Raw genomic sequence first — 27,374 nt, 5'->3', positions numbered from 1 at the left:
GCAGTATTCCAGCCACTCCTAGGCCTCAGGTTCCCCATTATGCACCACCGTTGTCTAGTGCACCTCCTGCATGGGGTGCTTTCAGCGGTAAGTCTAGCCGACCAGGCCAGAACCAGTCACAGCAGCCATTTCCTCTGAGATCTTGTTTTGAGTGAGGTGACACTTGTTATATGGTAAGGGACTGCCCCAGACTCAGGAGGGTGAACCTCCACAAACTATTGAGGCCCCATGCATTCCATAGGGCCCTCAGGCTTCTTAAGCCATGGTTACTGCACTAGTTGCCACTCCACCTGCACAGCCAGCCAAGGGTAGAGATCGGGCGGGTAGAGGTCACCCTAGGCCAGGCCAGATATTATGGTCTTCCTACTATGATGGAGGCGGTTGCATCCGACTCAGTTATCACAGGTATTGTTCCAGTTTTTCATAGAGATGCATCAGTCTTATTTGATCCAGGCTCCAGTTATGCCTATGTATCACCTTATTTTGCTCTGTATTTAGGTATATCCCGTGATTCTTTGAGTTCTCCTGTCTATGTGTCCACGCTTATGTGAGATTCTATTTTTGTTGTCCATGTGTATCGGTCGTGTTTAGTTGTTCTTGGTTGTTTTAAGACCAGATCCAATCTATTGTTGCTCACTATGGTAGATTTTATTGTTATTTTGGGCATGGACTGGTTGTCTCCCTTTCATGCTATCCTTGATTGTCACGCCAAGGCGGTGATGTTGTTTATGCTAGGTTTGCTGCGGTTAGAGTGGATAGGTACTTTAGATTATGTTCCTAGCAGGGTGGTGTCTTTCCTTTAGGCACAACGTATGGTTGGAAAGGGACATGATGTGTATCTAGCATATGTGAGAGATGTCAGTGTTGATACTCCCACCGTTGAGTCAATTCCAGTAGTGTGGGATTATCCAAATGTATTTCCGGCGGATCCTCCGGGCATGCCGCCCGATAGTGATATCAATTTATTATTGATTTATTACCGAGAACTCAGCCCATTTCTATTCCACCATATAGTATGGCCCCAGCAGAGTTGTATGAGTTAAAGGAGCAGTTGTAGGAGTTGTTTGATAAGGGTTTCACTCGGTCTAGTGTATCACCTTGGGGTGCTCCGGTCTTGTTTGTTAAGAAGAAGGATGGTTATATGCGCATGTGTATTGATTATCGCTAGTTGAACAAGGTTATAGTGAAGAACATGTATCCATTGCCACATATTGATGACCTATTTGATCAGCTACAGAGTGCCAGAGTGTTCTCCAAGATTAACTTGCGTTCAATATATCATCAGTTGAAGATTTGGGAGCTAGATATCCAAAAGATTGCCTTTAGGACTCGGTATGGTCATTATGAGTTCCTTGTGATGTCTTTTAGGCTGACCAATGCCCCAGCAACATTCATGCACTTGATGAACAGTATATTCCAGCCTTATCTTAACTCATTCATCATTATGTTTATTGATAACATTCTGGTGTACTCCCGGAGCACGGAGGATCATGCCCATCACCTGAGGACTGTGATTCAGATCTTAAGAGAAAAGAAGTTGTATGCAAAATTTTCAAGTGTGAATTTTGGCTTGATTCGGTGGCATTTTTGGGTCATGTAGTGTCGAGTAAGGGGAGCAAGGTAGATCCAAAGAAGATTGAAGCAATGCAGAGTTGGCCTAGACCATCTTCAGCTACTGAGGTTCAGAATTTTCTTGGTTTGGCAAGGTATTATCATTGATTCGTAGAGGGTTTCTCATCTATTGTTGCACCTATGACCAGATTAACCTAGAAGGGTGCTCCGTTTAGGTGGACCGAGGAGTGTGAGAAGAGCTTTCAAAAGCTCAAGACTGCTTTGACAATGGCCCTGGTGTTGGTGTTGCCTACGGGTTCTAGGTCTTATACTGTGTACTATGATATGTTGTGTATTGGTATCGGTGCGATGTTGATGCAAGACGGTAAGGTGATTGCCTACGTGTCTAGACAACTGAAGGCGCGTGAGAAGAACTATAATGTACATGACCTCGAGTTAGAAGCTATTGTTCATGCCTTGAAGATTTGGCGGAACTATTTGTACGGTGTCCCTTGTGAGGTCTGTACCGACCACCAGAGTCTACCGTATCTATTCAAATAGAAGGATCTTAACTTACTACAATGGAGGTGGTTAGAGTTGCTTAAGGACTATGATATCACCATTCTATATCATCCCGGGAAAGCCAATATGGTGGCCAATGCCTTGAGTCGTAAGGCAGAGAGCTTGGGCAGTTGAGCATATCTACCAGCAGCAGAGAGTCCATTAACATCTGATGTTCAGGCCTTGGCCAACCAATTTGCTAGATTGGATGTTTCGGAGCTGAGTCAAGTTTTGGCTTGTGTGGTTTCCGGTCTTCTCTTTATGAATGTATCAGAGAGTATTAGTATGACGATCTCCATTTTCTTGTCCTCAAGGACACGGTTTAGCACAGTGATGCCAAGGAGGTCACTATTGGGAATGACGATGTGTTACAAATGCAGGGCAGGCTATGTGTGCCCAATGTAGATGATTTGCGTGAGCTGATTCTTTAGGAGGCCCACAATTCGCGGTACTCCATTCATCCGGGTACCACCAAGATGTATCAGGACTTGAGGCAGCACTATTGGTGGAGGAAGATGAAGAAGGACATAGTGGAATATGTAGCTCGGTGCCTAAACTATCAGCAGGTGAAGTATGACCATCAGCGGCTAGGTGGATTGCTTCAGTGGCTAGAGATTCCAGAGTGGAAATGGGAGCGGGTTACTATGGATTTTGTTCTTGTGCTCCCACGTACTCAGAGGAAGTTCGATGTAGTTTAGGTGATTGTGGATAGGTTGACCAAGTCGGCTCATTTCATTCCAGTGGTGACTACTTATTCTTTAGAGCAGTTGGCTCAAGTTTATATTCGTGAGATTGTCATACTTTATGGCGTACCGATATCCATCATCTTTGATCAGGGTACGCATTGTACATAACGGTTTTGGAGGGCCGTACAGCGTGATCTAGGCACGTAGGTGGAGTTGAGTACAGCATTTCACCCTCAGACAGACGGATAGTCTGAGTGCACTATTTAGATACTAGAGGATATGTTTCGTGCATGTGTGATGGAGTTTGGGGTTCTTGGGATCAGTTCTTGCCACTTGCAGAGTTTGCCTACAACAAAAGCTAAAAGTTGAGCATTCAAATAGCTCCGTATGAGGCTTTGTATGGGAGGCGGTTCCAGTCTCCGGTGGGTTGGTTCGAGCTGATGAGGCTAGGCTATTGGGTATAGACTTTGTTCAGGATGCTTTGAAAAAGGTTAAATTGATTCAAGATCAGATTCGCACAACCCAATATAGACAGAAGAGTTATGCGAATCGGAAGGTTAAGGACATTGCATTCATGGTTAGGGAGCGGGTCTCGCTCCAGGTTTCATCCATGAAGGGAGTTATGAGGTTCAGGAAGAAGGGAAAGTTGAGCCCTAGGTATATCGGACCTTTTGAGATTCTTGAGAGGATTGGAGAGGTGTCCTACAAGCTTGCACTGACACCTAGTCTAGCTGCAGTTCATCCAGTATTCCATGTTTCAATGCTCTGAAAGTATCACGATGATCCATTTCATGTGTTGGATTTCAGCCCAGTCCAGTTGGATAAGGATTTGTCTAATGTTGAGGAGTCGGTGGCCATTTTGGACAGGCAGGTCCGAAAGTTGAGGTCGAAGAACATTGCTTTAGTGAAGGTTCAATGAAAGGTTTAACTAGTCGAGGAGGAAACTTGGAGACCGAGCATGATATGCGTATCCGTTATCCTCATCTTTTTACCACTTCAGGTATGTCTCTAAACTCGTTCGAGGATGAAAGTTTGATTTAAGAGGGGGAGGATGTAATGACCCGGCCAGTTTTTTTAATTAGCCTCAATCCCCTATTTATTGCCTCCTCTATGCTATATTTTGATTATGTGACTTTTCGGGGTGTTTGGTTTTGGTTTCGGGTGAGTTATGGAGTGAAACAGGACACATAGTCCCTACGTTTGAGGTTTAAATTGTTAAAGTTGACTGTAGTTTGACTTTTGTGAAGACGACTCTGAATTAGAGTTTTGATGGTTCCAATAGCTTCGTATTGTGATTTTGGATTTAAGAGCGTGTCCGAATGTTGATTTGGGACCGTAGGTCGTTTCGGCGAGAATTGGCAAAAGTTGGAAAGTTGAAAGTTTGGAAGGTTGGAAAAGTTTGATCGGGAGTTGACTTTATTGATATCGGGATCAGAATCCGATTCCGGAAGAAGGAATAGATTTGTCATGTTAATTATGACTTGTGTGAAAAATTCGAAGTCAATCGGAGTTGTTTTGGTATGAATCGGCATTAGTTTTAGAATTCGGAAGTTTATAAGTTCCTTAGGCTTGAATCAATGTGCGATTTGTGATTCTAGTGTTGTTTGATGTGATCTGATGCTTTGAGCATGTTCGTATGATGTTTTAGGACTTGTATGTATGTTAGGTTGAGGTCCGAGGGTCTCGGGTGTAATTCAGACCATGTTCGGCTTATTTCAAAACATTGAAGATTGCTAAATCTTGTGCTTCTGGTTTTCTTATATGTGATCGCAGGTGGATTAAAGCGATTGTGAATAGTAGTCTGGCGTTGGGGGAAATTTTCTCTATGCGATTGCGAGAAGGGGTCTGCGATCGTGGAAGGTTGGTTTTTAGTAAATCGCGAATGCGTGAAGGAACGTTCGTTCGCGTAGAAGGATTTAAGGGCTGCAGGTCCACGCGTTTTGTTCATCATGGTCGTGTGGTGTGTTCTATGATCGTGTAGCTTGATGAGGCAGTGTTTCACGTTCGCATATGGTCTTCCGCGATCGTGGAGTGTTAATTTGGGAAGCAACATTTTTTGTTTCACGAACGTGAGGCATTTTCCACGTTTGCGAGGAAGAAATCACTGGGCAGTAGACTTAAATTTCAAAACGAGGACTTTATCTCTTATTTCATAATTTTTACTTAGAGAGCTCGGTGTGAGGCGAATGTTTGGGAGATTTTCAGAGAGATTATTGGAGTAAGAATTCCTAACTCAGTTTTGGTCAAATTACACAAATCTATTGTTATTTTTTTCATCTAATTAGGGATTTGAGTTAGAAATTTGGTAAAATGGTAGAAACTTCATAGAAAAAATTTTATTGTCTTGAAAGGCGATTTGAGGACGAATTTAAGTAATTCTTGTATGGTTGGACTCGTCATCGAATGGGTGTTTGGATTTTGTAAATTTGGTCGAGTTCCGAGGCGCGAGCCTGGGTTAACTTTTTGAGTTCACTTTTTATTTCTTTGCAAAAATCGTAACTTTATTATTCGAATTAGTTTCCTATAGTTTATATTTATAGCATGACGTTGTTTTGATAGATTCAAGTTGTTCGAAGTTGGATAATCGAGGGAAAGGCCTACTAGTGGATTGATTTAGCGTGATTTGAGGTAAGTGACTTGCCTAACCTTGTGTAAAGGAATTTTCCCTTAGGATTGGTATTGTTTGTGATAATTGTGATGTGTGGAATCCGAGTACGCAAGGTGACGAGTATGTACGCGGGCCAAATGTGGAAATTATTGGTTTTAGCTATATCGATTCCTTTCATGCTATAATTGAGTTACCTTAACATGTTATAGTCGTCAGTTCTAGTATATTTTAACATGTCTACTTGTCTTATTCTCTTACATGTTGATTGCCCTACATGTTTAATTGAAGTTCTTGTTTCCTTTATTCTGTATTCATTATTTGACCGTTGAACCCTTTACTTTAAGTTACTTAATTGTGGAATATCTGGTTGTTGAAATTGGTATTAAGATAAAGGCCATGATTCACATTGAGGCAAAGTGTTAAGCTGTGAAATACCATTCTATTGAGTCTTTCTTTTTCGGTTGTTATTGTTGAGATTCTTATGTACATTGTGGTTGGGCCATGGGCTCTTTACTGTGAAATATTGTTATTGTTTGGTTTCGCTAGCAAGTTGTGATATTGCGCACTTGAGGTGCGATTTGTGATACATTGTGATATTGATACACATGCGGTGGTATAAGGTTTTGGGGTTGAAGCGCATGCGGTGAGATAAGGTGGGCTTGATATGCGTGGCTAGTAGGGGCAACTACTAGAAGTCATGCGGTGTGATAAGGTGGGCTAAAACGCGGGATGTTATTTCGGAAAAATGATTTTCAAAACTAAATTTAAAGTCTCCCACGGTGATATAAGAAAAGATTGTGATTTATGCTTGTGATTTGAGACTACGAGGCGACACCTCAGTAGTAACTCTTGTTGGCATTTCTCCGTTTTTGCACTTGTCTTTGCTTGTTTTTCCCTTAGCATTATTATTAATTATTTCTCTGTGTTGCACTAATTGCTTTAGTTCCGTGTAGCTAACCTTGATATGTTATTTGTTGTTTCAATTTCATTACTGTCATTATTACACTGCCTTATATTTGTTCAGTCTTTTATTTATTCCAGTAGGGCCTTGACCTGACCTCATCACTAATCTACCGAGGTTAGGCTTGGTACTTACTGGGTATCATTGTCGTGTACTCATGCTACTCTTTTGTACATCTTTTTATGCAAATCCAAGTACCTCCTACCAGTATAGGCATTAGCGAGAGTTTAGCTTCAGAGACTTCAAGGTATACATGTTGGCGTCCGCATGCTTCAAAATCCCTCTCTACCTTGACTATTCTATCTTTCCCTATCCTTTTATAGATATTGATGTATAGGATTATACAATACTTCTATTTAGAGCTTGTGTCTTGTGTTTGTCGGGTCTCGGGAGTTGTATATACTGAGTTGCAGAGTTTATTTATTAGTTGCTAAGTATTGAGACTTATATTTATCATTTCAGTTATATTTCGCATGATTGTTAGGCTTACCTAGTCTTAGAGACTAGGTGCCATTACGAAATCCTACGAAGAAAAAATTGGGGTTGTGACATTCATACTTGACATTCTTCTACAAAGAATCCATCTCTTCTCGCATGTCTTTCATCCACTGGACTTATTCTAGATAAGATAACACTTTCTTGAAGCTCTCTGGCTCCCCCTTATTAGTGACGAGGATATACTCTGAAGCAGGATACCACAGATTGTACCTTCTCTCTTTTAGATCTTCTCAAAAGTTGTTGCCATTCTTCTTATTGTTGTTACTCTGTTTCTTCTTCCTCTTATGGACTTGAGTGATCCCCCTGCTCAGCAACCTCTTCATCTACACCTCATATGTGTCATTCTTTACCTCTAGAAGGATTACGTACAAGTATAGTAAGAGCGATAATAAAGTTAGCGACTGTACCATTATTATTTTTGGTCTTTGTTTATTGATCAACATCAATCCCGGCCACATTTTCTTTGTAGATCACATCTCTACTTTTGATGATCTTCTTCCTTTCTGCCCACAATTTGTAACCAAACTCATCATCTTCATAACCGATGAAGATGAAGGGAATAACTTGTCATCTAGCTTTGTTCTCTGCTCCTTCGGCACATATGCAAAAGTTTTATATCCTAACACTTTCAGATGGGAGTAGGACACCTCTTGTTAGTCTAGACATTCTCTGGAATTTGAAACTCCAATGGAACTAATGGACATCTGTTAATCATGTAAAAATTGTGCAAGCTGCCTCATCCCAAAGTGACTTGCGTAGTTTTTCCATCTTAAGCATACTTCTCACTTTTTCGACAATGGTGCAATTCATCCTTTCAGCTACACCATTTTGTTGTGAGGTTCCAGGAACTGCATTCTCATGTTTGATTCTATGGATTTAACAGTAGTCTTTAAACTCCTTTGAAGTATCTCCTCCAATGTCTGTCCTGAGACGCTTCAATTTTTACTTGTTTTCTTTCCACTAGAGCAAGGAATTTCTAAAAAAAAACTTAACATATCTGGTTTTTTATTCTCAAGAAATAAAGCCACAATTTTCGTGTAACGTCATCAATAAATGTGAAAAATATTTCTTACCTCCAATTGATTCAACATCCATTGGACTACAAACATTAGAATATACTAAATCAAGTATATTCAATATCCTTTATGAGTTGCTTGAAACGATACCCTATATTGTTTTCCAAATAAATAATAATAACATGGATTCACAGTTGTACCCTATTGCGAAGGAGATAAGTAATTGGTTTACTAAAATTTGCAATCCCTTCTGACTCATATAGCATGATCTCCGGTACCATAAATCAGTAGGCATGTCATTTACAGCCACATGTAATCCAACTTTACATATCTCAGCAGTTGTCTTGTACAACTTGTATGGAGCAACTTATTTAGCAATCGCCAATGATCCTTTGGTGAGCCTATACTTCTTATTGGTGAAGTGATTCTCGTACCCATCTCGATCTAGAGCGATCCCTGAAATAAAATTTTATTTGTAGATCCGATACATATCGCACATCTTTTAGAACTAATGTGTATCCGACATTTATCTTGATACAAATTCCCATAATCTTTGAGTAGCTGGTATTTCTCATCTTGACCATCCCAAATTTTCCTTCTTTGTACCTATAGAAGAATTCTCTTACTGATGTGGTATGGTATGGTATGATATTGTTGTGTCAACCATCCATTCTGAATCTTGGCTTGCTAAGTGCATGCATTCCTCCTCCCTGTGAACAAAGAGAACCACTGAATCATCATTATACACTGCACCAGTTGTGTTGTCATAATTCTTCTGGCCACTACTCTCACCTCAACCTTTCTTTAGGCAATCTCTTTTGAAGTGACCGGGTTGACCACAACTGTAGTAATTTCTACCTTTTGACCAATTCCTGGACTATTCATGACCTTTGGACTTATCACGGCTACTCGGAACTCTATAAAGACTTATTGCTCTGTTTTCCATGATAAGAGCTTGTCCCTAGTTTTCCGGCTTCTTTCTCATCTTATCACATAGTAGGATGGATGATGTGACCTCCTTTAACTCGATGGTATCTCTACCATGTAGGATGGTTGTTACCAAGTTAACATAGGAAGATAACAACTTGTTTCGAAGCAAGATAGCCCTATCTACTTCAGTGATTGTTTCTCCGAGGTTTGCCAGTTACTTGACTAATCCATTAAACATATTTAAATGGGAGATGAAATTTGTATCTTCACTCATATGAATGGAATAAAGTTGTTTTCTCAAAAACAACTTATTTGTTAAGGATTTGGATATGTATAGACTTTTTAATCTTTTTCAAATATCATATGCACTATTTTTTGTCGCTAATGTTATGGAGAACTTTATCGAACAAGTACAATCAGATTGTACTAGCCGCCTGCTTATCCATAGTTGCCCTATCCTTAGCTTTCATGGTTTTAGATTTTGTCTCTTTACCATCTATTGCTCTGATACCACAATACAAGAACAAAGTAAGAGACTCCAAAGAAAGCAAATACCACAGTACAAGAACAAAGTAAGAGACTCTAAAGAATGCAAACTTAATTATAGATACGAAAGTTTCCCTACAAAAGGGATAGCTTCAACAACCCTTGAGGGATGGCTTGCCAAGCTACACAAATTGTTAATTTACTTATAGTAGCAAAAGTTTTCCCACAAAGGGGCTGGCTTCACAACACTTTAGGGATGGCTTGCCAAGCTACACAACTCAGAAAACTTTTGTACTATAACCAACTTTAGTTGTTGGTATCAGAGACTAGGCTCAACATCGGACAAGGGAACACATCTCTATTACCACCATTTATAACCATGGTGAATCATGGGGACTGCATTGCGGCCCTTGAAGAGACGATTAACATATTACAACTCATCACGAATATGGTGCCTGATCTAAGAACCATCTTAGTGCAAAGGTTGGACGACCTGGACCATAGGATGCGGCAGGCTGAAGGTGACATCATGAACATCAATCGCGACTTTGAAGAAGACCGGCAAACTGCAGCCACAAAGGCAGCCAAAATTTTCAGCAAATGCAAGGGGCTCCAACAGGAACGGACCGAGGATTTAGCCTATAGGGCACAAGGGGCAAACAGGGTGACTGCCATGCAGCAAACTATAGACAAATTAATAGGCCAACTTATTGTTGTCAACGCTGCACTACAAGAACTACCTTGAGGAGGCGTAAACTAGATCGGAGGTGTTGTAAACCTCGCCATGTGCCACAAAACCTAAAGATTCCTTATCCAAAACCATATAATGGGGCTCGAAATGCCAAAGAATTAGAGAACTTCATCTTCGACAGCGAACAGTACCTCGATGTCGTGGGGGAGTTAGAAGAAGTAAAAAAGGTAGCAAATGCTGCTATGTATCTGCAGGGTAATGCTAAACTCTGGTAGTGGGTGAAATACAAAGCCATCATGGCTGGTGAAGATACTCTCGAGAAATGGCCAGACCTGAAGGAAGCCATACGCTTACAGTTCTTCTCCAAAAATGTTAAGTACAATGTGCAGAGAAGGCTACGGGAGCTCCGCTAGACCAAGTCAGTGCAGGATTATGTGCGGGAATTCTCCGTGCTTATGTTGAACATATAGGATATGGGGGCAAAGACAAACTCTTCACATTCCTGGAAGTTTTGAAACCTTATGCACGCATGGAGCTGCAAAGACAAAGGGTAGATACTTTACCTAAGGCGATCCAAGCAGTGGAATGCCTTGGGGACTATCAAGTGGAAGCTCGGAAGAATAGGTCTCAACCGCCTGTCTGAGGAGGATACAAAAGGGGCCAGCCTACCAATTGGGGCCTTAGCATAAGTGGAGGAGATCGGAGCGCAACCAAATCTAAGACTTCTTCCTGAGGCAGCAATAGTGATGCGTCTCACAACAACGATCGGGGGAGGAATCCCCCTTCAGTATGCCATCATTGCGGTTGGCCACATTGGAATAATGAATTCCCATCAAACTTTTGATGATGGGATGGATGATGACACAGATGATGTTGACCAGACAGAACCAATAGGTGTCTTCAACATACTTGTTTGTTTTATTTCTAAGGCCTTAGTAGGAACCAGTGCCGGCATCCGTAAGAAGAAGAACCCATGTCGAACCACCAAGAAAGGAAATAAGAAGGTGGATAAGGGGCCTCCTCTTAACCAAGAGAAGATCCTGATGTTCGTCGAGAGGAAAGTTAATGGTAAGCCTATTAGGGCAATGATAGATACAGGCACTACTCATAACTACTTAGCCTCTATTCAGTAAGAACGCCTTGGACTAGTCATAGGAAAGGGCAGAGGTCGTGTCAAGGCTATCAACTCACCACCCAAGACAGTGGGTGGAATAGTAGTATTAGTGAAGCGTGGTCCTTATGAAGGAAAATTTAACTTGCACGTGGTGACCATAGATGACTTCGAGCTGATAGTTGGACTGGAATTCATGAGTCAAACAAACACTATTCCGGTACCTTATGCCAATATGCTACTGATGATGGGAGTCAATGGGGCTAAGCCCTGCATCATCCCCTGCACAACCATAAAGATGGCCGCGGAAAACATCTCAGGTTTGCATTAGAAGAAGGGAGTCAAAAGCATACCTACATTCCTGGATACCCTATGTATTGAAGATATTGAATGCTCTTTAGGTCCCATTCTTGCACCCATGAAGGAGCTGCTAAAGGAGTTTGAAGACATCATGCCACAGGATATGCCAAAGCGACTCCAGCCTAGGCGCACGGTGGACCATGCGATAGAGTTAGTGTCGGGTGCGAAGCCACCTGCCCAGGTGCCTTACATAATGTCACAACATGAACTCGCCGAGCTTTGGAGACAGTTAACGGAAATGCTAGACACGGGGATCATTGTGCCCTTCAAGTCCCATTATGGGTCCCCTATGTTGTTCCAAAAGAAACAGGATGGCACCCTATGACTCTATGTTATTATCGGGCCTTAAATAAAATAACCCTATGACACTGGATGGTGCTACAGTGTTCACCAAAATATACATGAAGGCAGGTTACGGGCAAGTCTGGATTGCTGAGGGAGACGAACACAAGACGTTTGGTGTGAGAAGATATGGGTCGTACGACTTCCTATTCATGTCATTCAGCTTGACTAATGCTCCAACAACATTTTGCACCGTGATGAACCAAGTCTTTCGGGAGTACATTGATGAATTTGTAGTGGTCTACTTGGACGACATTTTGGTATATAGCAAAACATTGGCGGAACACCTGGAGCACTTGCGGAAGGTCCTAGCTCGATTTCGGGAGAACGAATTATATGTGAAGCTATCCAAGTGCTCCTTCGCCCAAAAATAGATTGACTTCCTCGGACATGTCATTGAGGAAGGGCGAATCAAGATGGACCAACAGAAAATTCAGGTTTTCATAGATTGGCCGCCGCCTAAGGATATCCACGCTTTGAGGGCTTTCCTTGGCCTATGCAACTTCCATCGGCCGTTTGTGAAAAATTACTCCCCCGTTGTAGTGTCATTGATAGAACTCCTAAAGAAAGTCACGCCTTGGGTTTGGGGTCCCAAGCGAGTGGAGGCCTTCAACGTATTAAAAGCGGCTTTGTCTAGTAGCTCCATCTTGGCCCTTCCTGATGGCCAAGCCATTCGAAGTACTGACGGATGCCTCTGACTATGCTCTGGGCGGAGTCTTTCTACAAGAGGGGCATCCAGTTGCGTATAAGAGCCGGAAGTTGAATGATGAAGAATGGCGCTATGCAACCCACGAAAAAGAATTATTGGTTGATGTTCATTGCCTACGCCTTTGGAGGCACTATCTGCTGGGAACCCTGTTCGTGGTCAAGACGGACAACATGACTGTTAGTCATTTCATGACCCAGCCAAAGTTGAATGGCTGACAGGCCATGTGGCAAGAACTCCTAATGAAATTACACTTTAACCTGGAGTACCGAAGTGGAAAAACCAACCAAGTTGCTGATGTGCTTAGTCGTAGAGCTGACCTAGCATCGGTGTGCATACTCGCCACCCTAAGGGAGAGCGAAGTGGCCACCACTATAAAATATTAGATACAAGATCTACTCACCAAGGATCCTACTGTACAGTATTTGGTCGATTTGGTAGGACAGGGCAAGACTCGCCAGTTCTACATGGAAGATGGGTTTCTGAAGGTAAAAGGGAACCAATTTTATGTTCCTACAGGAGGAGATTTCTGAAGGACTCTTCTGACGGAATGCCATGATACTTTGAGGGTCGTCCACCCAGGTGAAGAACGCACCATGGTGTTGTTGCACCGTGCTTATTATTGGACTCAAATGGCTGATGACGTTGCTCAATATATGAAGACTTGCTTGGTATTCCAGAAAGATAAGGCAGACCTCTTGACAAAAGCGGGACTTTTGGACCCATTGTCTATTCCAAAGACCTTGGTAAAGCCTGTCACTGGATTTCACTACTGGATTGCCCAAAGTTAGAGATCTTAAAACTATCTTTGTTGTGGTAGATCGGTTTTTCAAATATGCAACATTTATAGTAGCCCAAAATATATATCAGTAGAAGATACAACTCAACTCTTCTTCTCTCATGTTATCAAATATTGGGGCTTGCCGAAAGACATCGTTAGTGATCGCGACTCTCGCTTCACTAGCAACTTTTGGACTCAGCTCTTCAAGTGCATCGGGTCCAAGTGAGCTACATTTCAAGTTTCCATCTGCAACCTGTTGGCCAGACAGAGCGGTTCAATGGCATGCTGGAGGAATATCTCCGTCATTTGGTTACCAGATCACAGAAGAATTGGGTGAAGCTTCTGGATGCTGCTCAACTGCGTTTCAATTCACAAAAGAGCTCTAGTACAAATAGAAGCGCTTTTGAAATTGTTACCGGACAACCGCTACTCCCACACAATGTGAATGCCCCAAACATATCGAAATCTCCTTGAGCTGCTAGCTTCTCGAAGAAATGGAAACGAAATTTGGAGATAATGCGGAGCTATCTTGTCAAAGCCCAAAAGCAGATGAAAAAGCATGCTGATCAAAATCGTCGCTTTGTTGAATATCAAGTAGGAGACAAAGCGATGGTGAAAATCCCAAAGCGATACTTGCTTAAAGGGTTCCATGACCCTCGCCTATTGCAAAAGTACATTGGACCCTTGTACATTGAGAAGCGCATTGGGAAAGTTGCATACCGGGTGGATACCCCAGTCTGGTAGAAGATTCATCTAGTCTTCAATATCAGCCTTTTGAAACCTTTTCGGGAAGACATAAAGGATCCTTCGCGGAGCCAACTCACAATACCCCGTATTTGAGGCCCTAATTCAATTGAAAAAAGGCGGGTAAAAGTTATTCTCGATGATCGAGTTATTCATGCTTCAAGGAAAGATCACCAAGAGTTCTTGGTGAAATGGCAGGGCTGTGATCTAGAGGAGAATACTTGGGAGAGGGAACATACCGTAAATCCTACAAGAGCCTGATCGAAGATTATCTTGCAAGTAAGGTGCCAAGGAACTCAGGTGGGGGAGAATGTCATGGGCGGCTTTGCCATGCCCATGACCCCTTGGACGCGCCCCATGACATCCTGGCAAGCCTCCCAACGCCTAGCGCCATGGACAGCCCCGTGGTCTTCGCCGCGCCAAGTGACAAACGCTTGTGCCTATGTCGCCCTACCGATAGCCCTCGCCAGCACCCAGCCGCAGGCAGATGCCAACAGCGCCGCGCGCACAGACGTTAATGTTAAAGACAAGGTTGTTGTCATTGTAAATATAGAGTACTTCATGTATTTCTATTATGTCTCTTTAGCTTAGTTAAGTCAAGTCCTGTGACTTTGGTTTATTTTTTTTAAGCATTATTAAAGGGGATCAAGCAAGCAAACAATTCTCTGTAATGGTGTCTCTCCCCCTCGACACCGTGTTACCTTTCTGTAATAGCTTTCATTAATGCAATCAAGTTTTCTCTCATTCTTATTCTCTTTTTCGTTCTCTCAATTGCATATGGAGGGGACCCCATTGGCGAATAGTAACTGCACGGACATCGATTACTTAGTCTTACGTCGTCCTTCCAAGGAATCTGAGGAAGGCGCCGCGTAACAAGAAGTTTGTCTGTCTTTCACATTCATGGGTTGGACCCACACTTATGGATTACACAAGGTATGTTGTTGTTATATACTCTCCAATTATACATTATTTTTCCTTTTCAATTGCGCTTTCATTAATTTACCCGTTTATCCTCAATGAAAGGTGGAAAAGACTCTTACACCTTGGAGTTTTCAGATAATGTTACCTAGGACGTGGCATAACCAAAACCTCTGGACACCCCCTCATTGATTTTCTTTTTCTTTTATGCATGAGGAAATTAGTTCATTCGGGTCACTTCATTCTCTCTCCGTATAATTTCTAGGAACTAAAACACTAAAAAGAAACAAAAGATGCAGGCTGTTATGAATTTCTTCATGAGGCTAGCTTTCTTTCTGATCCTCGTTTCTAAATTGAGCAATGGGTATTCGACAAACCACTTGCAGCCACAGAAGTTGGGTTTCTATCCTCCAACCTGTAACCGAATTGAGTGCCCAAATTATGACTTAATTCAATCTGGAAAAGACTATGAAATTCGTCTTTATAATTCATCCATGTGGATGTCTACTGCACCCATTGATGATATTAACCTTTATTCCGCCACCAGAACTGGTTTCCTCAGGTTAATATTATATTCCCTCTTTCTCCCACTAGTTCCCTTTTACATCAGTTATCTGTATCTATTGTTTTTTTTTTTTCAATTCCTTTCTATTTGTTGCATATTTGATAAGTTAGCTACACTGTGCAACACCAACTAAAGCATGTGTGTTTGCTTTCCAAGATTCCTCAAAAAAAAAAAAAAAAACAAGGGACTTAATTAAAGGTTTACTTACATCTCAATCAATTGAAAATAATCGACTATTAAAAGGAAAAAAAAAATTATGTCTTGCCAGGTTACATTGAAGCAGGTTGCTGCCAGTTACCAATTTACAATTATATTGCTAGTTATCTGTAATTGATTTGATTTATATGTACTGAAAATGCATAGTATTTAATCTAGATTGTTAAAGCAAATACCTGCCTTATTTTACAAGTTACTAATCTCCCTTTTTACGGTTAGTTATCGTGTTATTATTGAGTTGACTTGATAGTGTAAAAGTGATCTTTTCCACTGTCAGTATTTAGAAGTTATTTTATGTGAACTTAATCTTTATACTTAAGATGTTAGCCTATCCATTTGCAAAACATAAAAAACAGTTGTTGTAAACTTTGCCTTGGCAGGCTATTCGATTACATTCAAGGGAAGAACAGTTACCAGGAGAAAATAGAGATGACAGCTCCAGTTATCACTCAAGTAAAACCAAGTGATGGACCATTTTGTGCATCTTCATTTGTTGTGAGCTTCTACGTACCAAAGAAGAACCAACCAAATCCTCCTCCAGCTAAAGGCCTTCACGTCCAAATATGGAGCAATACTTATGTCGCCGTCAGGCAATTCGGCGGATTTGTAGCTGATGTTGATGTTGCAAAAGAAGCTGCTGCTTTGAGTGCTAGTATTGCTGACACTAAATGGGCAGCAGCCGTTGAAAAAAGCCATGCTGCAGATAACACTACGATGTATACAGTGGCGGGATACAACTCTCCTTTTGAGTTCAAGGACAGAGTTAATGAGATTTGGTTTACATTTGATTTGGACAAAGCATCTGCCATTTGATTCTGGACTCTTTAACATTTCAGGAGACATGAAACTATCTTATTTTCTTGGTTTGTATTACTATTAAACAACAGTTTTGTATGACCACAATGCTACATTATATAGATAGAAAATAAGATAGGTTGTACAATACAATTTGATTCTGAGGATTTAGTGGTTAAGATACCTCTTTCAAGACCTTTCAAAATAATCCAATATATATGGAAAAGGGCTTAGACCATATTGAGTTTATTGTATGCAGTTTTACCTTGCATTTCAGTAAGATGTTTCCCATAACCTCCTGGTCACATATCAACTACTCTTGACCACTTCATTGCAAAAAAACAAAAGAACTTGTTATTCTTTTTGGTTTCGGGGAGGGGGAGGCTGCAACTATGCAGATTATTTATCGCACAAGCGTGTTAAGAACTTGGATACTGCAAGCATATTTACAACTAAGAACTAAGAGCAATGACTACATGTTTTCTTGAACTGACAAATGATTGATGTGCTCCATTCAATAAAATATTGATTGGCAAAATAGAAGCACAACTTGTACCTAGCTAATTCGACATATAATGACTTGGAATTCCAAGAAATTAAACATTAGATGGATAGTAAGTTTGATGAGGTCCAAATCTAGGCTCACTACCATATTTTACATTTACACCAGTACTACTATCACTATGAAAACCTTCAGAAGGAGGAAGAGTGATCTGTCTTGGAACTCTAGCCCCGTGCACTCGATCAAGGCGTCCGGCAGCCACACTTGAATCCAAAACAGAACCCTTCCTTTCTGAAAAGAATCTGGTATGTGGTTTGCTACTCGAAAACATACTACACGCGACAGTTCTGTTAGAGGAACGATCTGATGCGCATAAGCTGTTGATGATTGAAGAGAATGGATCAGTAGCGCTTGCATCCGCATAATCAACAGTGCTAAAAGAGTCTCTGGTACTCTCAGTTGTAAATGATGCTTCATCTGAGCTTGTAAAGAGGGACCAGTCACTTGATGTAGCATCTGAAAACTCTGTGGTCATTGACTCCGTGTAAGTTCCCACAACCGGTGGTCTATTTCTATTGGCATTCCTTACGATTCCACCGGAGGTGCAATCAATGATGTTGCCGTTCAGTTCCGGCCTGTGATTCGTATAAGGATCCACACCAACAAAATGATGCTCTGCTTTAATCTGCTCTGGCCTAGAAATCTTTGTTGATTTTGGTGGGCAGTGCTTTAAAATCCCAGGAGCTTGTCTTCGGCTAATCCTTCTAGCTGGCCGTGGATATGATCTACAAAATTTTATACTATTTCAATAAAGGGATCTTTACCTCAGAAAGATTGTGTGGAAGCTAAATAAGATATAATGACAACAAAAACCAGCATCCAATGACAAATATGAATTGGCCAAATTGATCTCCAGAGTTAATTCCTACAGTGCCTTTCTAACGTCAAAGCTCTGCAGTGCTTTACCTCTTATAAAATAAGATATATGCTCCTTCCGACATCACCTGGCTCATGGATACAGGCTGGACCTGGTATCAGGATATGCAACTTGTGAGAAAAGTATGACAAGATACTAAAGTAAAGACAAGTAACAAGAACAAAAAGTCATAAAATCCACCATTTACACAGTTACCTACTAGCATTAATTCCTTAACAAGAAAATGGAATAAAAAGACATCAGCAAGCACAATTGAAACTTTAACATTCATCATTACTAGCATGGTTACCCAAAGTGCACAGTCAATCACCAAACTACTGTATATGGACTAAAATTCAGCTTTTCCATTATTGCAGGTAAAGCAGAGTGTCAAGAAACTAGAAAGGCAACTGGTGTATCGTGCATTACAAACAGGTCAACCAGAAGACCAAATAATCTGATAGCATGGATGTCCTCATCACAACACAGGTTATTCAAGAATAAACAAGGAGATATCTACTATTCCTCAAAAAACACTTAAATGCCTCTTTCTCCAATACCTTTTTGATAAGTAAAAACGATTTTTGATCTGAGATGTCTGAAATAGTGGTGCCTCTTGCTTTAATACCTATATTTCTCATGGCATGGCTGGCCAAGAAACATACAACTAACCATTGGAAATTCGATTATCGTTAACCATTGGGTCTGAATGACATGACCCATATGAAGGAAAAAGAAACACTTTCAAAGAGAGGAAAAAATATCATCAATCACATCCTGACTCCAATTAATGTGGACGCGCACAAGTTCCTCAGATATTTATTCGTATTCCATGCTAGCAACCTCCTACCAGTTCAATGAGACAGAATTTGCAGGCTTGCAAGATTAGTTTTGGAACGACAAAACTCTATTTTCCTCGCTATATTTCCCATCTCTTGCAACCAAGGAAAACAAAACATGGAAAACTAGTTCAAGTAAAAGAAAATGTGGAAACATGAAAAAGCAAAAGATTTCCAATTTTTTCCCACATAAACATTTCTTCTTTAATGATTGAAGAGTGAGATTAAATGGTTAACCATGTTGTAAGTGATTAAGTTCATTTTCATCGCCTATTGCGTATAATCTACACAAGTATCCTTTTTTTTCGGGCACAAGCATAATAAAAACATCTGAATCTCAGAAACTCAGGCTTCAAACTACCTCAGTATCATCAATCCTGAACCAATTGCCTTGTCGGTGTAGATCCTTCACGTAGGATATGTAATGCCCAGAAAATGATGCATTTAAGGTATCCAAGTGCACAACAACAGCATAAAGCATGTAAAGTGGAGGACTGTCATCTGTCCCAGTCATAAATGGTATCATATCCAGCATATCCGGAAAAGCGATGCACTTATTTATCTTCCCATAACTTCCTTCCTGATAATTATAGAAGAGAGGTTAAACAACAGCTGAGAATATAACATTTAAAATGGCAAAATATAGACTGTAGGACTTTTAAGTGCCCAGAACTTAAGGAAAGTTACATCATGACTGAAACTTTTTTTTGCCTTAATGAGACATAAACAGTAGTTCCGATGGTACTAGAAACCGGGCTTTTTGAATTAGAGGTATATAGGTAAAAGATTTGTTGGACATTTAGGACGGTGTCGCCATTGTCTTCCAATACTCTCAGATAACCAGCAAAAATCATAGAGGAAGTAACTAGTAGTGGAAACAGAGAACTACACTACTTCTTGGTTTAAAAGAAATGGAGCAACCTTCCTGATAAAAACAAATGCCTAATAAGTGACATCTGTAAAAAGCAGTACCTGAAATCTCTTCAAGACAATAGTCAAGATATTTGGAGCCTCCTGTATGCTCAACTGTTTTTGTGCACGAACATAACAACCGCACCTTTTAAGGAAATATGAGCAGAAAAGTCTTTTCAGTTTCAAGAAGTAAGATGCCTGTCCAATGGGTAAGCAATCTACATGTGGGATTTAGTAAAGCAAGTTCACATACCTTCCGCATCTATACATGTTTTCCCCATCAAGATCTTCGGGACTTGTAAACTGTGTCAATGCATCTTCAAGTGACTCAACCCAACCAAAGATCTCCAATGAGAGATCCATGATATTTTCATAGCACTCCGACTCGTGGTGGCATCTCAAACATTTGACCTGGCATCATAAGACATAAAGCTACTAGGTAAAATTACAAAAGAAAGCATAAAGTTCTTTCAATTTTCCAATTTGAAATAAGTCAACGAGACTAGAAATCTTAGACCTTAGATCTAAGTCGCCCTCCAAAAGTTTGTTGTATAAAGGTCGTTTCCTGCAATCTTGGATCGACAGCATTTTCTCCACCCAATGCCTCCAAGCATATAGATTGCATAGAAGCAACAAGAAGCCTGCACACATATAGAACAACTACTGAGACACAAAGAGGTAAAAAAGAAAAAATCAAGCTTCCACTAAAGTCATTAGAAAAAAAACACTTCATTATTACGTTTCCAAGAATTACAAAACAACATTTCTGCATAGGTATTTGTTTTCATCATTAAGATTGGACAAGAGAGACAAAAATGTAATTTCATACAGACCTTAAAAACTCATGAGCATCTTCCTGACTGCCATTGCCAATCTGACCATTAATGCTCCGCATATGCAAAAGAATCCTGCTTGGCGATAGAGGACCTCCACTTTCTCTTAACATCATCACATGTTGCTCAAGTTCACACATAAGGCACCAATCTCTCCTGCAGTCTGATGTACATGTAATAGATGAATTTTGCAATTCATTTAAGAAAGAAACAGAACGGAAGTAAAGGAGGTAAAAAGGGTGAAATTACAAGTTCTAGAGTGTGATCTGCGAAGTAGGTAGATTGTTAAAGGTTTTGTGAAGGTCAGACACTGCAAGACAGCATTGGCATAACAACTGCAAAATGAATGAACAACTGATGTAATTGACTTGCTAATGTTCAGGCAAAATTACCAATTGGACTAATTTCTGTTTAGGATGTATTCAATTTTTAAATAAACAACAAAATAAATTAGCATAAGGGTAAAGATGTCTGAAACATTACCTATTCCCGCAATTTATGATACCTCTAGGCAACAAAGTGAAGTCTTCATATTCAAATAACTTCACAAATTCTTCATAAGGAAACAGCATCTGTTCATTAGACGATTATTAATGGCTCATGTCAAAGCCCAAAACAAACCAATGACATCATGAATCAAGTGCAACTTAGATTTCTCAAGAACACCCAGCTAATCAGGCTTTATTGATAATCTATTAAAAGAGTTTCTCCGAACCTAGGTGATTCTCAATAAAAAAATTTAATTGTTAAAATTAGTCTATTGGATGAAAACTGACCTTTTGTTTCTTGTGTTTGTCAGCCCTGGATTCTACAGATTGATGTCTATCAACTTTTGATGATTTAACCAGACCAAACATTCTCATAATGCCCATGTTTGCAACCCCACTGCCTGCTTGTGGAGGGACAGCATCCTTTCTTCTAGCATTTTCTGCATTGTGAGGACTCAGTAAAATAAAAGAGCAACATGCAGCTATTAGCATATCATAATCGTCAAGGTAACATACTTGACTCGTCGATATTCTGGCTCTTCCCTTCCAAACCTGAACACATTTCTTCTCTTGATGTTTTTGGCGTTTTATTGGACTTTGCTCCTTGAGAATGTGATGCACTTTTAGCTCTACTGCTTCTCCGTGTTGAAGTCTTTCCAGAAGCGCAAGTCAATGGAATTGCCTGAGTGCTGGTAATGATGCCTTCTCGTATAAGACTTTCTTCATCAATCAACTCCTTCTGATTATTGCATGCACTCATTTCATGGCCTTCTAGATTCGATGAACTCGAAATGTGACGATGATTTCTTGAGATGTGTTCTCTCCGCTTTTGCAACATATGGCGTTCTCCCATTGTACTCACCAAATCAGCTTGTTCACTATTGAATCCATCCGCGATGCTATCATGTTCCAAAAACTTGGACTCACTCTCTCTTGACTGCAACAAAAGAGAACTCAGCTTAGGCAAATTAAGAAGCAAACAAAAACTTTTGCACTTTCTATTGGAAAAGAGATAACCTTCTGGTTCATAGAACGTTCTGTTGAAGAGGTAGCACATGAGGGGGAAGTAGTAACCCAAGATTGAGAGGCTAGCTCAGAACTCTCGGACATGGTTCCTTCCCCTCTTCTTAATATATCTCTGTTGCCTTTATGTAGTCTCTTGTCTACAGATCGTCTCCCAACTTTTGGAGCTACTGATGTATCCATTGCCATACTAACAGCAGTAGGGGCGAGTGATGTGATAATGGGTGTTTCAGAGACATCATCTGGAGGAGCTTTGCCAAGCCATGACTGATTAATGTTGCTGTCATTGTACTGCGCTTCAACACAGTTATCAAATGACACACATCCCGGGAATTCATCAGTCCACGCAGACTTAGAGAATGAGCTGTTGCAGTTGTTACCCAATTGATGACACTCTAGCTTGTGAACCTGTCTCCAGTGGAGAATCTGACACTTCCCTGAGCTGCACAATTTTCATCATAAGATAAGAAAACAGTTGGCTCACAAAATCTGATGAAACAATACAAAAAAAAAAAAAAACATAAGCATTAGATAAATTTTATTGTGCCAAGCCAAATGCTGCTAAGGATCAGCTTTTTTATGTCAAGAAAAATATATCACAGGTTTATGTGAACTATCATAATATTACAGCCTTATCTAATCCTTTTCTATTCACACCCAAAACTCAACCAAACGTCTTGCGACCATTTCCCCCCTTTACCTACTTGTTTCCTTACTGCTTCTTTCATTTTTGCTGAATCTCTCTTTAACGAGGGAGGAGGTTTGTGCTATTAATTCTTCCAAGATGGGTTGACTGCTCCTGACGTGGAAAATTTAGAAACAAGATAATATTATCTCTATCATAGGCGTCTTACACTCACTAGTTTAGTCGAGTCAAAGAGCTGATGTGTCTCAAGAACCTGTCCTCGTACCCAAGAGAGATTGTGTTTCCATGGAACATTCCAATACCTTAATAACAGAATACAAGAGGATGACTCAGTATCTTTAGAACTTGCAATAGATGTAGGCGTGGGCTTTTAATTTGGGGTAAGACTGCAGTCCTCCCTCTTATTTGTTTGGGACCAAAGGCACAAATGCTGAGGAAGTGGACAACGGAATGAGTTCATGAAGTAATTGAGAAAAGGATGCCCGTCAAAGAAAAGGCACTTTGGTAAGTTGGTCAGTTGACACTCATTAAGAAAACTACATCTGTAGCACCAATTTGTTACATCTCACTGTTCTAAGGTCCATCTCTACATTGATTGAATACAGTATTCAGAAGCTATGGAGTTCTAACAGGACATTTCCATCTCCCTTGTGCATTTTGTGGGTTCTCGTCTAAATGAAGGAATCATTTAAAAAATTCTTATATCTGCCATTGTGGATAAATGAAGAATAAATAACCTCATGGGTATACTATTTTCAGCTTGGGGCTGAGACCAAATATATAGCTATAAAGTTACAAGACAAGCCATTTCACCTATCCAAGACGAAAAAGAGAGAATTAAAAATAGATCGGAGAAGAGCCTGAGAGAGCTGAGATGGGCCATTTCACACTCTTAGACAAGAAAATAATCTTATTTTTGGTACGTCCTGCTTTCCACTGTTTACTAATTCTGTAGAAAACTTCACACAGTTAGAACACAAGTACACAAAGAGAACTTGGCCATACCAATATCGAACAGATTTGCATTGAGAGCACCGAGTTGTGGCTGGACTATGGCATCTTGCACACTGATGAATTACACTGCTTGGCAAAGGCACAAGAGGAGTAGGGATAATACTTACAGCAGGCACAATTTCCGACTTAAACGCTTCTTCAGCAGCCCGTTGAGCCAGCAAACCAACCCTCTCTTTCTTTTTGGCTGCCTCATTCCATTTGCCTAGAAGGATATAAGAAACCAGGGGAAGCACAACCAAGACCAAAAATAAAGCAGGAATGTCGGTTTCCCTTGGCTGAAGCATGTTCTCACCAGCAAATTCATGTCCAACTATCTTGCTAAACCTTTTGTAGCTAGCCTGATCTACCTAGCTACAAAAGCCCAAGTAAACCGGCAGCACATTTTTGCAATGTTCTTGTTAGATGATTCCAGCACCACATTATCTGTGAAATCAAGCAGGTGCTTATCATTGTAACCCAACTTGACTACGAAAAGCAAATAATCCAAATGTATAGCAACAAAAATGTAGCAACCTTGATTAACCCCATTTCCCTTTCAGGAAGAAGTATCGAACTTTCAATATTCTAGTAGCAGCAATCTTGCAAAATGATTCTTCATCTAATAAACCATGGAGAATAAAAGGGCAGCCCGGTGCACAAAGAACCCCGCGTTCATGCAGAGTCTGGGAAGGGCCGCACGCTAAGGGGTGTGATGTAGACAGCCTAACCTAATGCAAGAATTAGTGGCTGCTTCCACGGCTCGAACCCATGACCTATAGGTCACATGGAGACAACTTTACCGTTGCTCCACGGCTCCCCTTCTCGGAGAATAAATGACTACAACAAAATAAATACAACTATCCAAACATGCTTTTGCTGTAAAGCGAACTTCTCCCAGAACATTCGCAAAAATCTGTTTAAAAGCCGCCTTCTAATTTTGCTTATTTTTAATACATTCTTAGATGGACCAGCTATGTGGAGGTTATTAGAGAGGTCACGCTAGAGCGTCACCTCGGGAAGCTATAAGATAATCACAATCACAGGCTATTTAAATGCATTTAGGTGTAGACAGCTTTACGCTTATCCATATCAGCTACACCTTTGAAACAAAAAATGCAGAAGTGCCCCGTGAAGAGAGGTTTATATAACCAAAAATGCCTCAACACCTTGACCTAATTTTTTCTTCCTGAGCTTGAAATTATATCGCATAAAACTCATGGTGTTTCTTCACCCTGATTGTGTATTCATCAAAACTTTAAGTTTTTCTTTTTCAGAATATACTCATGATTCAGAATCCAAGCAAAATCATGAGTTTCTTGGTGCTGATCACATATCTAAGATGCTCAAGTAGAGCAACAGGTACTCAGTTTTTAGGTATGAACGAAATCAAATAGCTCAAGTTCGTTTTACTTGTCATAACTTAAAAGATATCTGAGCTTCAGAACTAATGCAAAATCACTTAAGTTTCATGGTTGTGATCATGTAAATTTGACTATCATGACCAACTATGTTGTCTTTGGGACAGGAGGAAACATACTTAGTTTCCATTTCTCAACTTAGTATCCTAACGGGAAAACTAAAGTTCGCCATCAATATTGTGCTTGTCTCGCTAAAGCTTCTTTTGAATCAAATATTACAAATATGAGGCTTTGTTACAATCCCACTTATAAGATTATCTGACAGCCCAGTCGGGAATAATTTTCAGATTTCAAATTTTTACACATTAAATGAACTCCACATAACAATTACAAGAACAACCATGCCTCAGTCTCAAATAAGTTGGGGTCCGCTATATGAATCCTCACTGACCACGTTACTCTATTTAAGCTCATCTCATGCCAGTATTATGCAAATACAAGTAAGAAGTATTAGAAGTTCGAACTTCACAAAACAATTACACATAAACTGATAGAACATATAGCGCACTGAACAATTAAGAACTTTGCAATTTTGAAACAAAGTAAGCACTGTGAGATAAATGAAAAGGCAATTTTTTCTAGAAAAACAAAAGGCTAGCTATGTTAAACCCAAAGTTGATTAATCTTTGACCTATTAACATCATTTATCTATTAATCCATTCTCTCTTGCTACTATCCGAGCATCAAGCTAGCTTTTTCATATCAAACATCTCTCCAAAGATTTCATCCTTCTCTCCCGAACGTGCCATTCTCCTTACGTTACTCAACACAAGATATTCAAATGCAAGATGGAAGAGCCAATACACATTTCTAGCAAGTTCGAAGCATTGTTATTTTCAGCAAGTTTTTAGTTGATGAGTTTTGTTCATAACTACATTGGAAGCAAGCATAAACTAGTAAACTACAATTTCTCCCTCTTGAAAAACCTCCACAGCCCACCCCAACTTTCTCTCCCCTTTTCTCAATTTCCATTAACTTCAAAATGCATTTGTATATTTGCACTTGAATGTTCTATTTACTATTATGTTCAATTAACTTCAAGTTGATTAGGCTAGTAACATAAATTCTAGTAAGATGCACACAACCAGCTAGACAATAATAATGTGCATAATGAGGGGTCAGTAGGAGGGGGGTATGTACTTATCTTTGGATACAATATTATATCCGGGATTTTTGTCATAGCTCATGAAATAGGAATTATTTCAAACTAACCATACAAACTAGTCTTTCACTCAGACAATAAATGGCTAAATGACTCTTTTATTACAATCATTAAGACGATACACTATAAGTTCACAAATTTCAGCTACTTCCTCTATATGTCTACTAATATGTGCAAACAGCAACACCCAGAATGGAGACAAATTAGACAAGCAGAACCAAAGTAAACAACTTCTTAGCAGCTTAATTAGCTAATTTATACATAACATCCAAAAATAAGGGTAACAATCTAAATCAAGAAAGCGATTGCAAAAGATAAGTCACATTCTTTAGCAACCAATAACTCAAACTCCAAAGTTCAAACCTCAGCTCTTTCAAATTCATATTAGTACTAACATAAATGCTATGGTTAGAGAAACCCCAAAAGAGGGCATTCTGAAAATAAAATGTGCACATTTTCTCACTCCCAAAAAATCCAATCTTTCTCAACACCATGCCTTAAAAATCGAATCTTTAACTCATTTTCATTAACAAAAGTAAAACCCATATGAAAAAATGAGGATTTAGGTAAACAAACATAGGAAAACTATAAAAATCAAAGTAAGATTTGATTAGGTAACTCAAAAATACCTTTTTTTCTTTGAAGCATAAAATCTAAGGTAAAGATTTTGAAGACCAGTTTGACCAGTTGTCACTCTCTTGTTTGACCCTTGTAGTTGTAGGTGTCGGTCTTTTTCTTCTTCTTCCTCTACAAGTCTAAACCCAGCAAAAATACTTTGATTCCTTAGTTGGTAATAACATATACACAGACACACAGTAGCTCATGCTCTACATTTGCCTCGCTTCTGGCATTCTCACACTTTAAGTCTAGGGGAAAATTAATGTATAACCACTCATATCTAATTCTGGGTACGTTCGCACACGTGTCAGTCCACCAATGGCTGGGTTAGGAATTAGGTTGGACCCACGACCGATCTAGATGATCACAGCCGTTTAGAGGAAGTCAAAAATGAATGTAATCAAGAGGACAAAGAGGAACGAAAAAAGGGAACATTAACAAATGATGTTTTTTAATGTAGTTGTAGGGTTAAAAGAAAGAGTGGGGCCCAGTAGATGT

General features: G+C 40.0%; 2 protein-coding genes across 2 annotated transcripts; one reads left to right on the top strand and one right to left on the bottom strand.

The window, feature by feature from the left end:
* Nucleotides 1-15,102: 15,102 nt before the first annotated feature.
* LOC104226016 (uncharacterized) lies at nucleotides 15,103-16,764 on the top strand. The gene is made up of 2 exons (XM_009777905.2): nucleotides 15,103-15,512; nucleotides 16,112-16,764. Exons 1-2 carry the CDS (start codon nucleotides 15,244-15,246, stop codon nucleotides 16,542-16,544), a joined length of 702 nt encoding a protein of 233 aa, XP_009776207.1. The 5' UTR covers nucleotides 15,103-15,243; the 3' UTR covers nucleotides 16,545-16,764.
* A 222-nt stretch (nucleotides 16,765-16,986) lies between these two features.
* Nucleotides 16,987-27,105, bottom strand: LOC104226017 (ubiquitin carboxyl-terminal hydrolase 15). The gene is made up of 14 exons (XM_009777906.2): nucleotides 26,888-27,105; nucleotides 23,691-24,122; nucleotides 22,034-22,481; nucleotides 21,533-21,953; nucleotides 21,305-21,456; nucleotides 21,012-21,100; nucleotides 20,778-20,863; nucleotides 20,529-20,691; nucleotides 20,213-20,336; nucleotides 19,949-20,106; nucleotides 19,756-19,840; nucleotides 19,145-19,363; nucleotides 17,995-18,056; nucleotides 16,987-17,813 (listed from the first exon to the last, which is right to left on the bottom strand). Exons 2-14 carry the CDS (start codon nucleotides 23,981-23,983, stop codon nucleotides 17,123-17,125), a joined length of 2,991 nt encoding a protein of 996 aa, XP_009776208.1. The 5' UTR covers nucleotides 23,984-24,122; nucleotides 26,888-27,105; the 3' UTR covers nucleotides 16,987-17,122.
* Nucleotides 27,106-27,374: the final 269 nt, after the last annotated feature.

The sequence above is a fragment of the Nicotiana sylvestris genome, chromosome 7 (assembly GCF_000393655.2).
Source record: "Nicotiana sylvestris chromosome 7, ASM39365v2, whole genome shotgun sequence".
In the NCBI taxonomy this organism is placed as follows: Eukaryota; Viridiplantae; Streptophyta; class Magnoliopsida; order Solanales; family Solanaceae; genus Nicotiana; species Nicotiana sylvestris.
The sequence above is the reverse complement of the archived record's forward strand: the minus strand, read 5'-3'. Positions and strand labels throughout refer to the sequence as shown.

What these genes read in the sequence shown, in the direction of transcription:
- LOC104226017 (XM_009777906.2), bottom strand. Translation starts at nt 23,983, where the DNA reads ATGCTTCAGCCAAGGGAAACCGACATTCCTGCTTTATTTTTGGTCTTG. An exon ending in TGCAAATCTGTTCGATATTG is followed by an intron (nt 22,482 to 23,690) that starts GTATGGCCAAGT and finishes AAAATTGTGCAG; the next exon opens with CTCAGGGAAGTGTCAGATTC. An exon ending in CAGATCACACTCTAGAACTT is followed by an intron (nt 20,692 to 20,777) that starts GTAATTTCACCC and finishes CATGTACATCAG; the next exon opens with ACTGCAGGAGAGATTGGTGC.
- LOC104226016 (XM_009777905.2), top strand. Translation starts at nt 15,244, where the DNA reads ATGCAGGCTGTTATGAATTTCTTCATGAGGCTAGCTTTCTTTCTGATC. An exon ending in ACCAGAACTGGTTTCCTCAG is followed by an intron (nt 15,513 to 16,111) that starts GTTAATATTATA and finishes TTGCCTTGGCAG; the next exon opens with GCTATTCGATTACATTCAAG.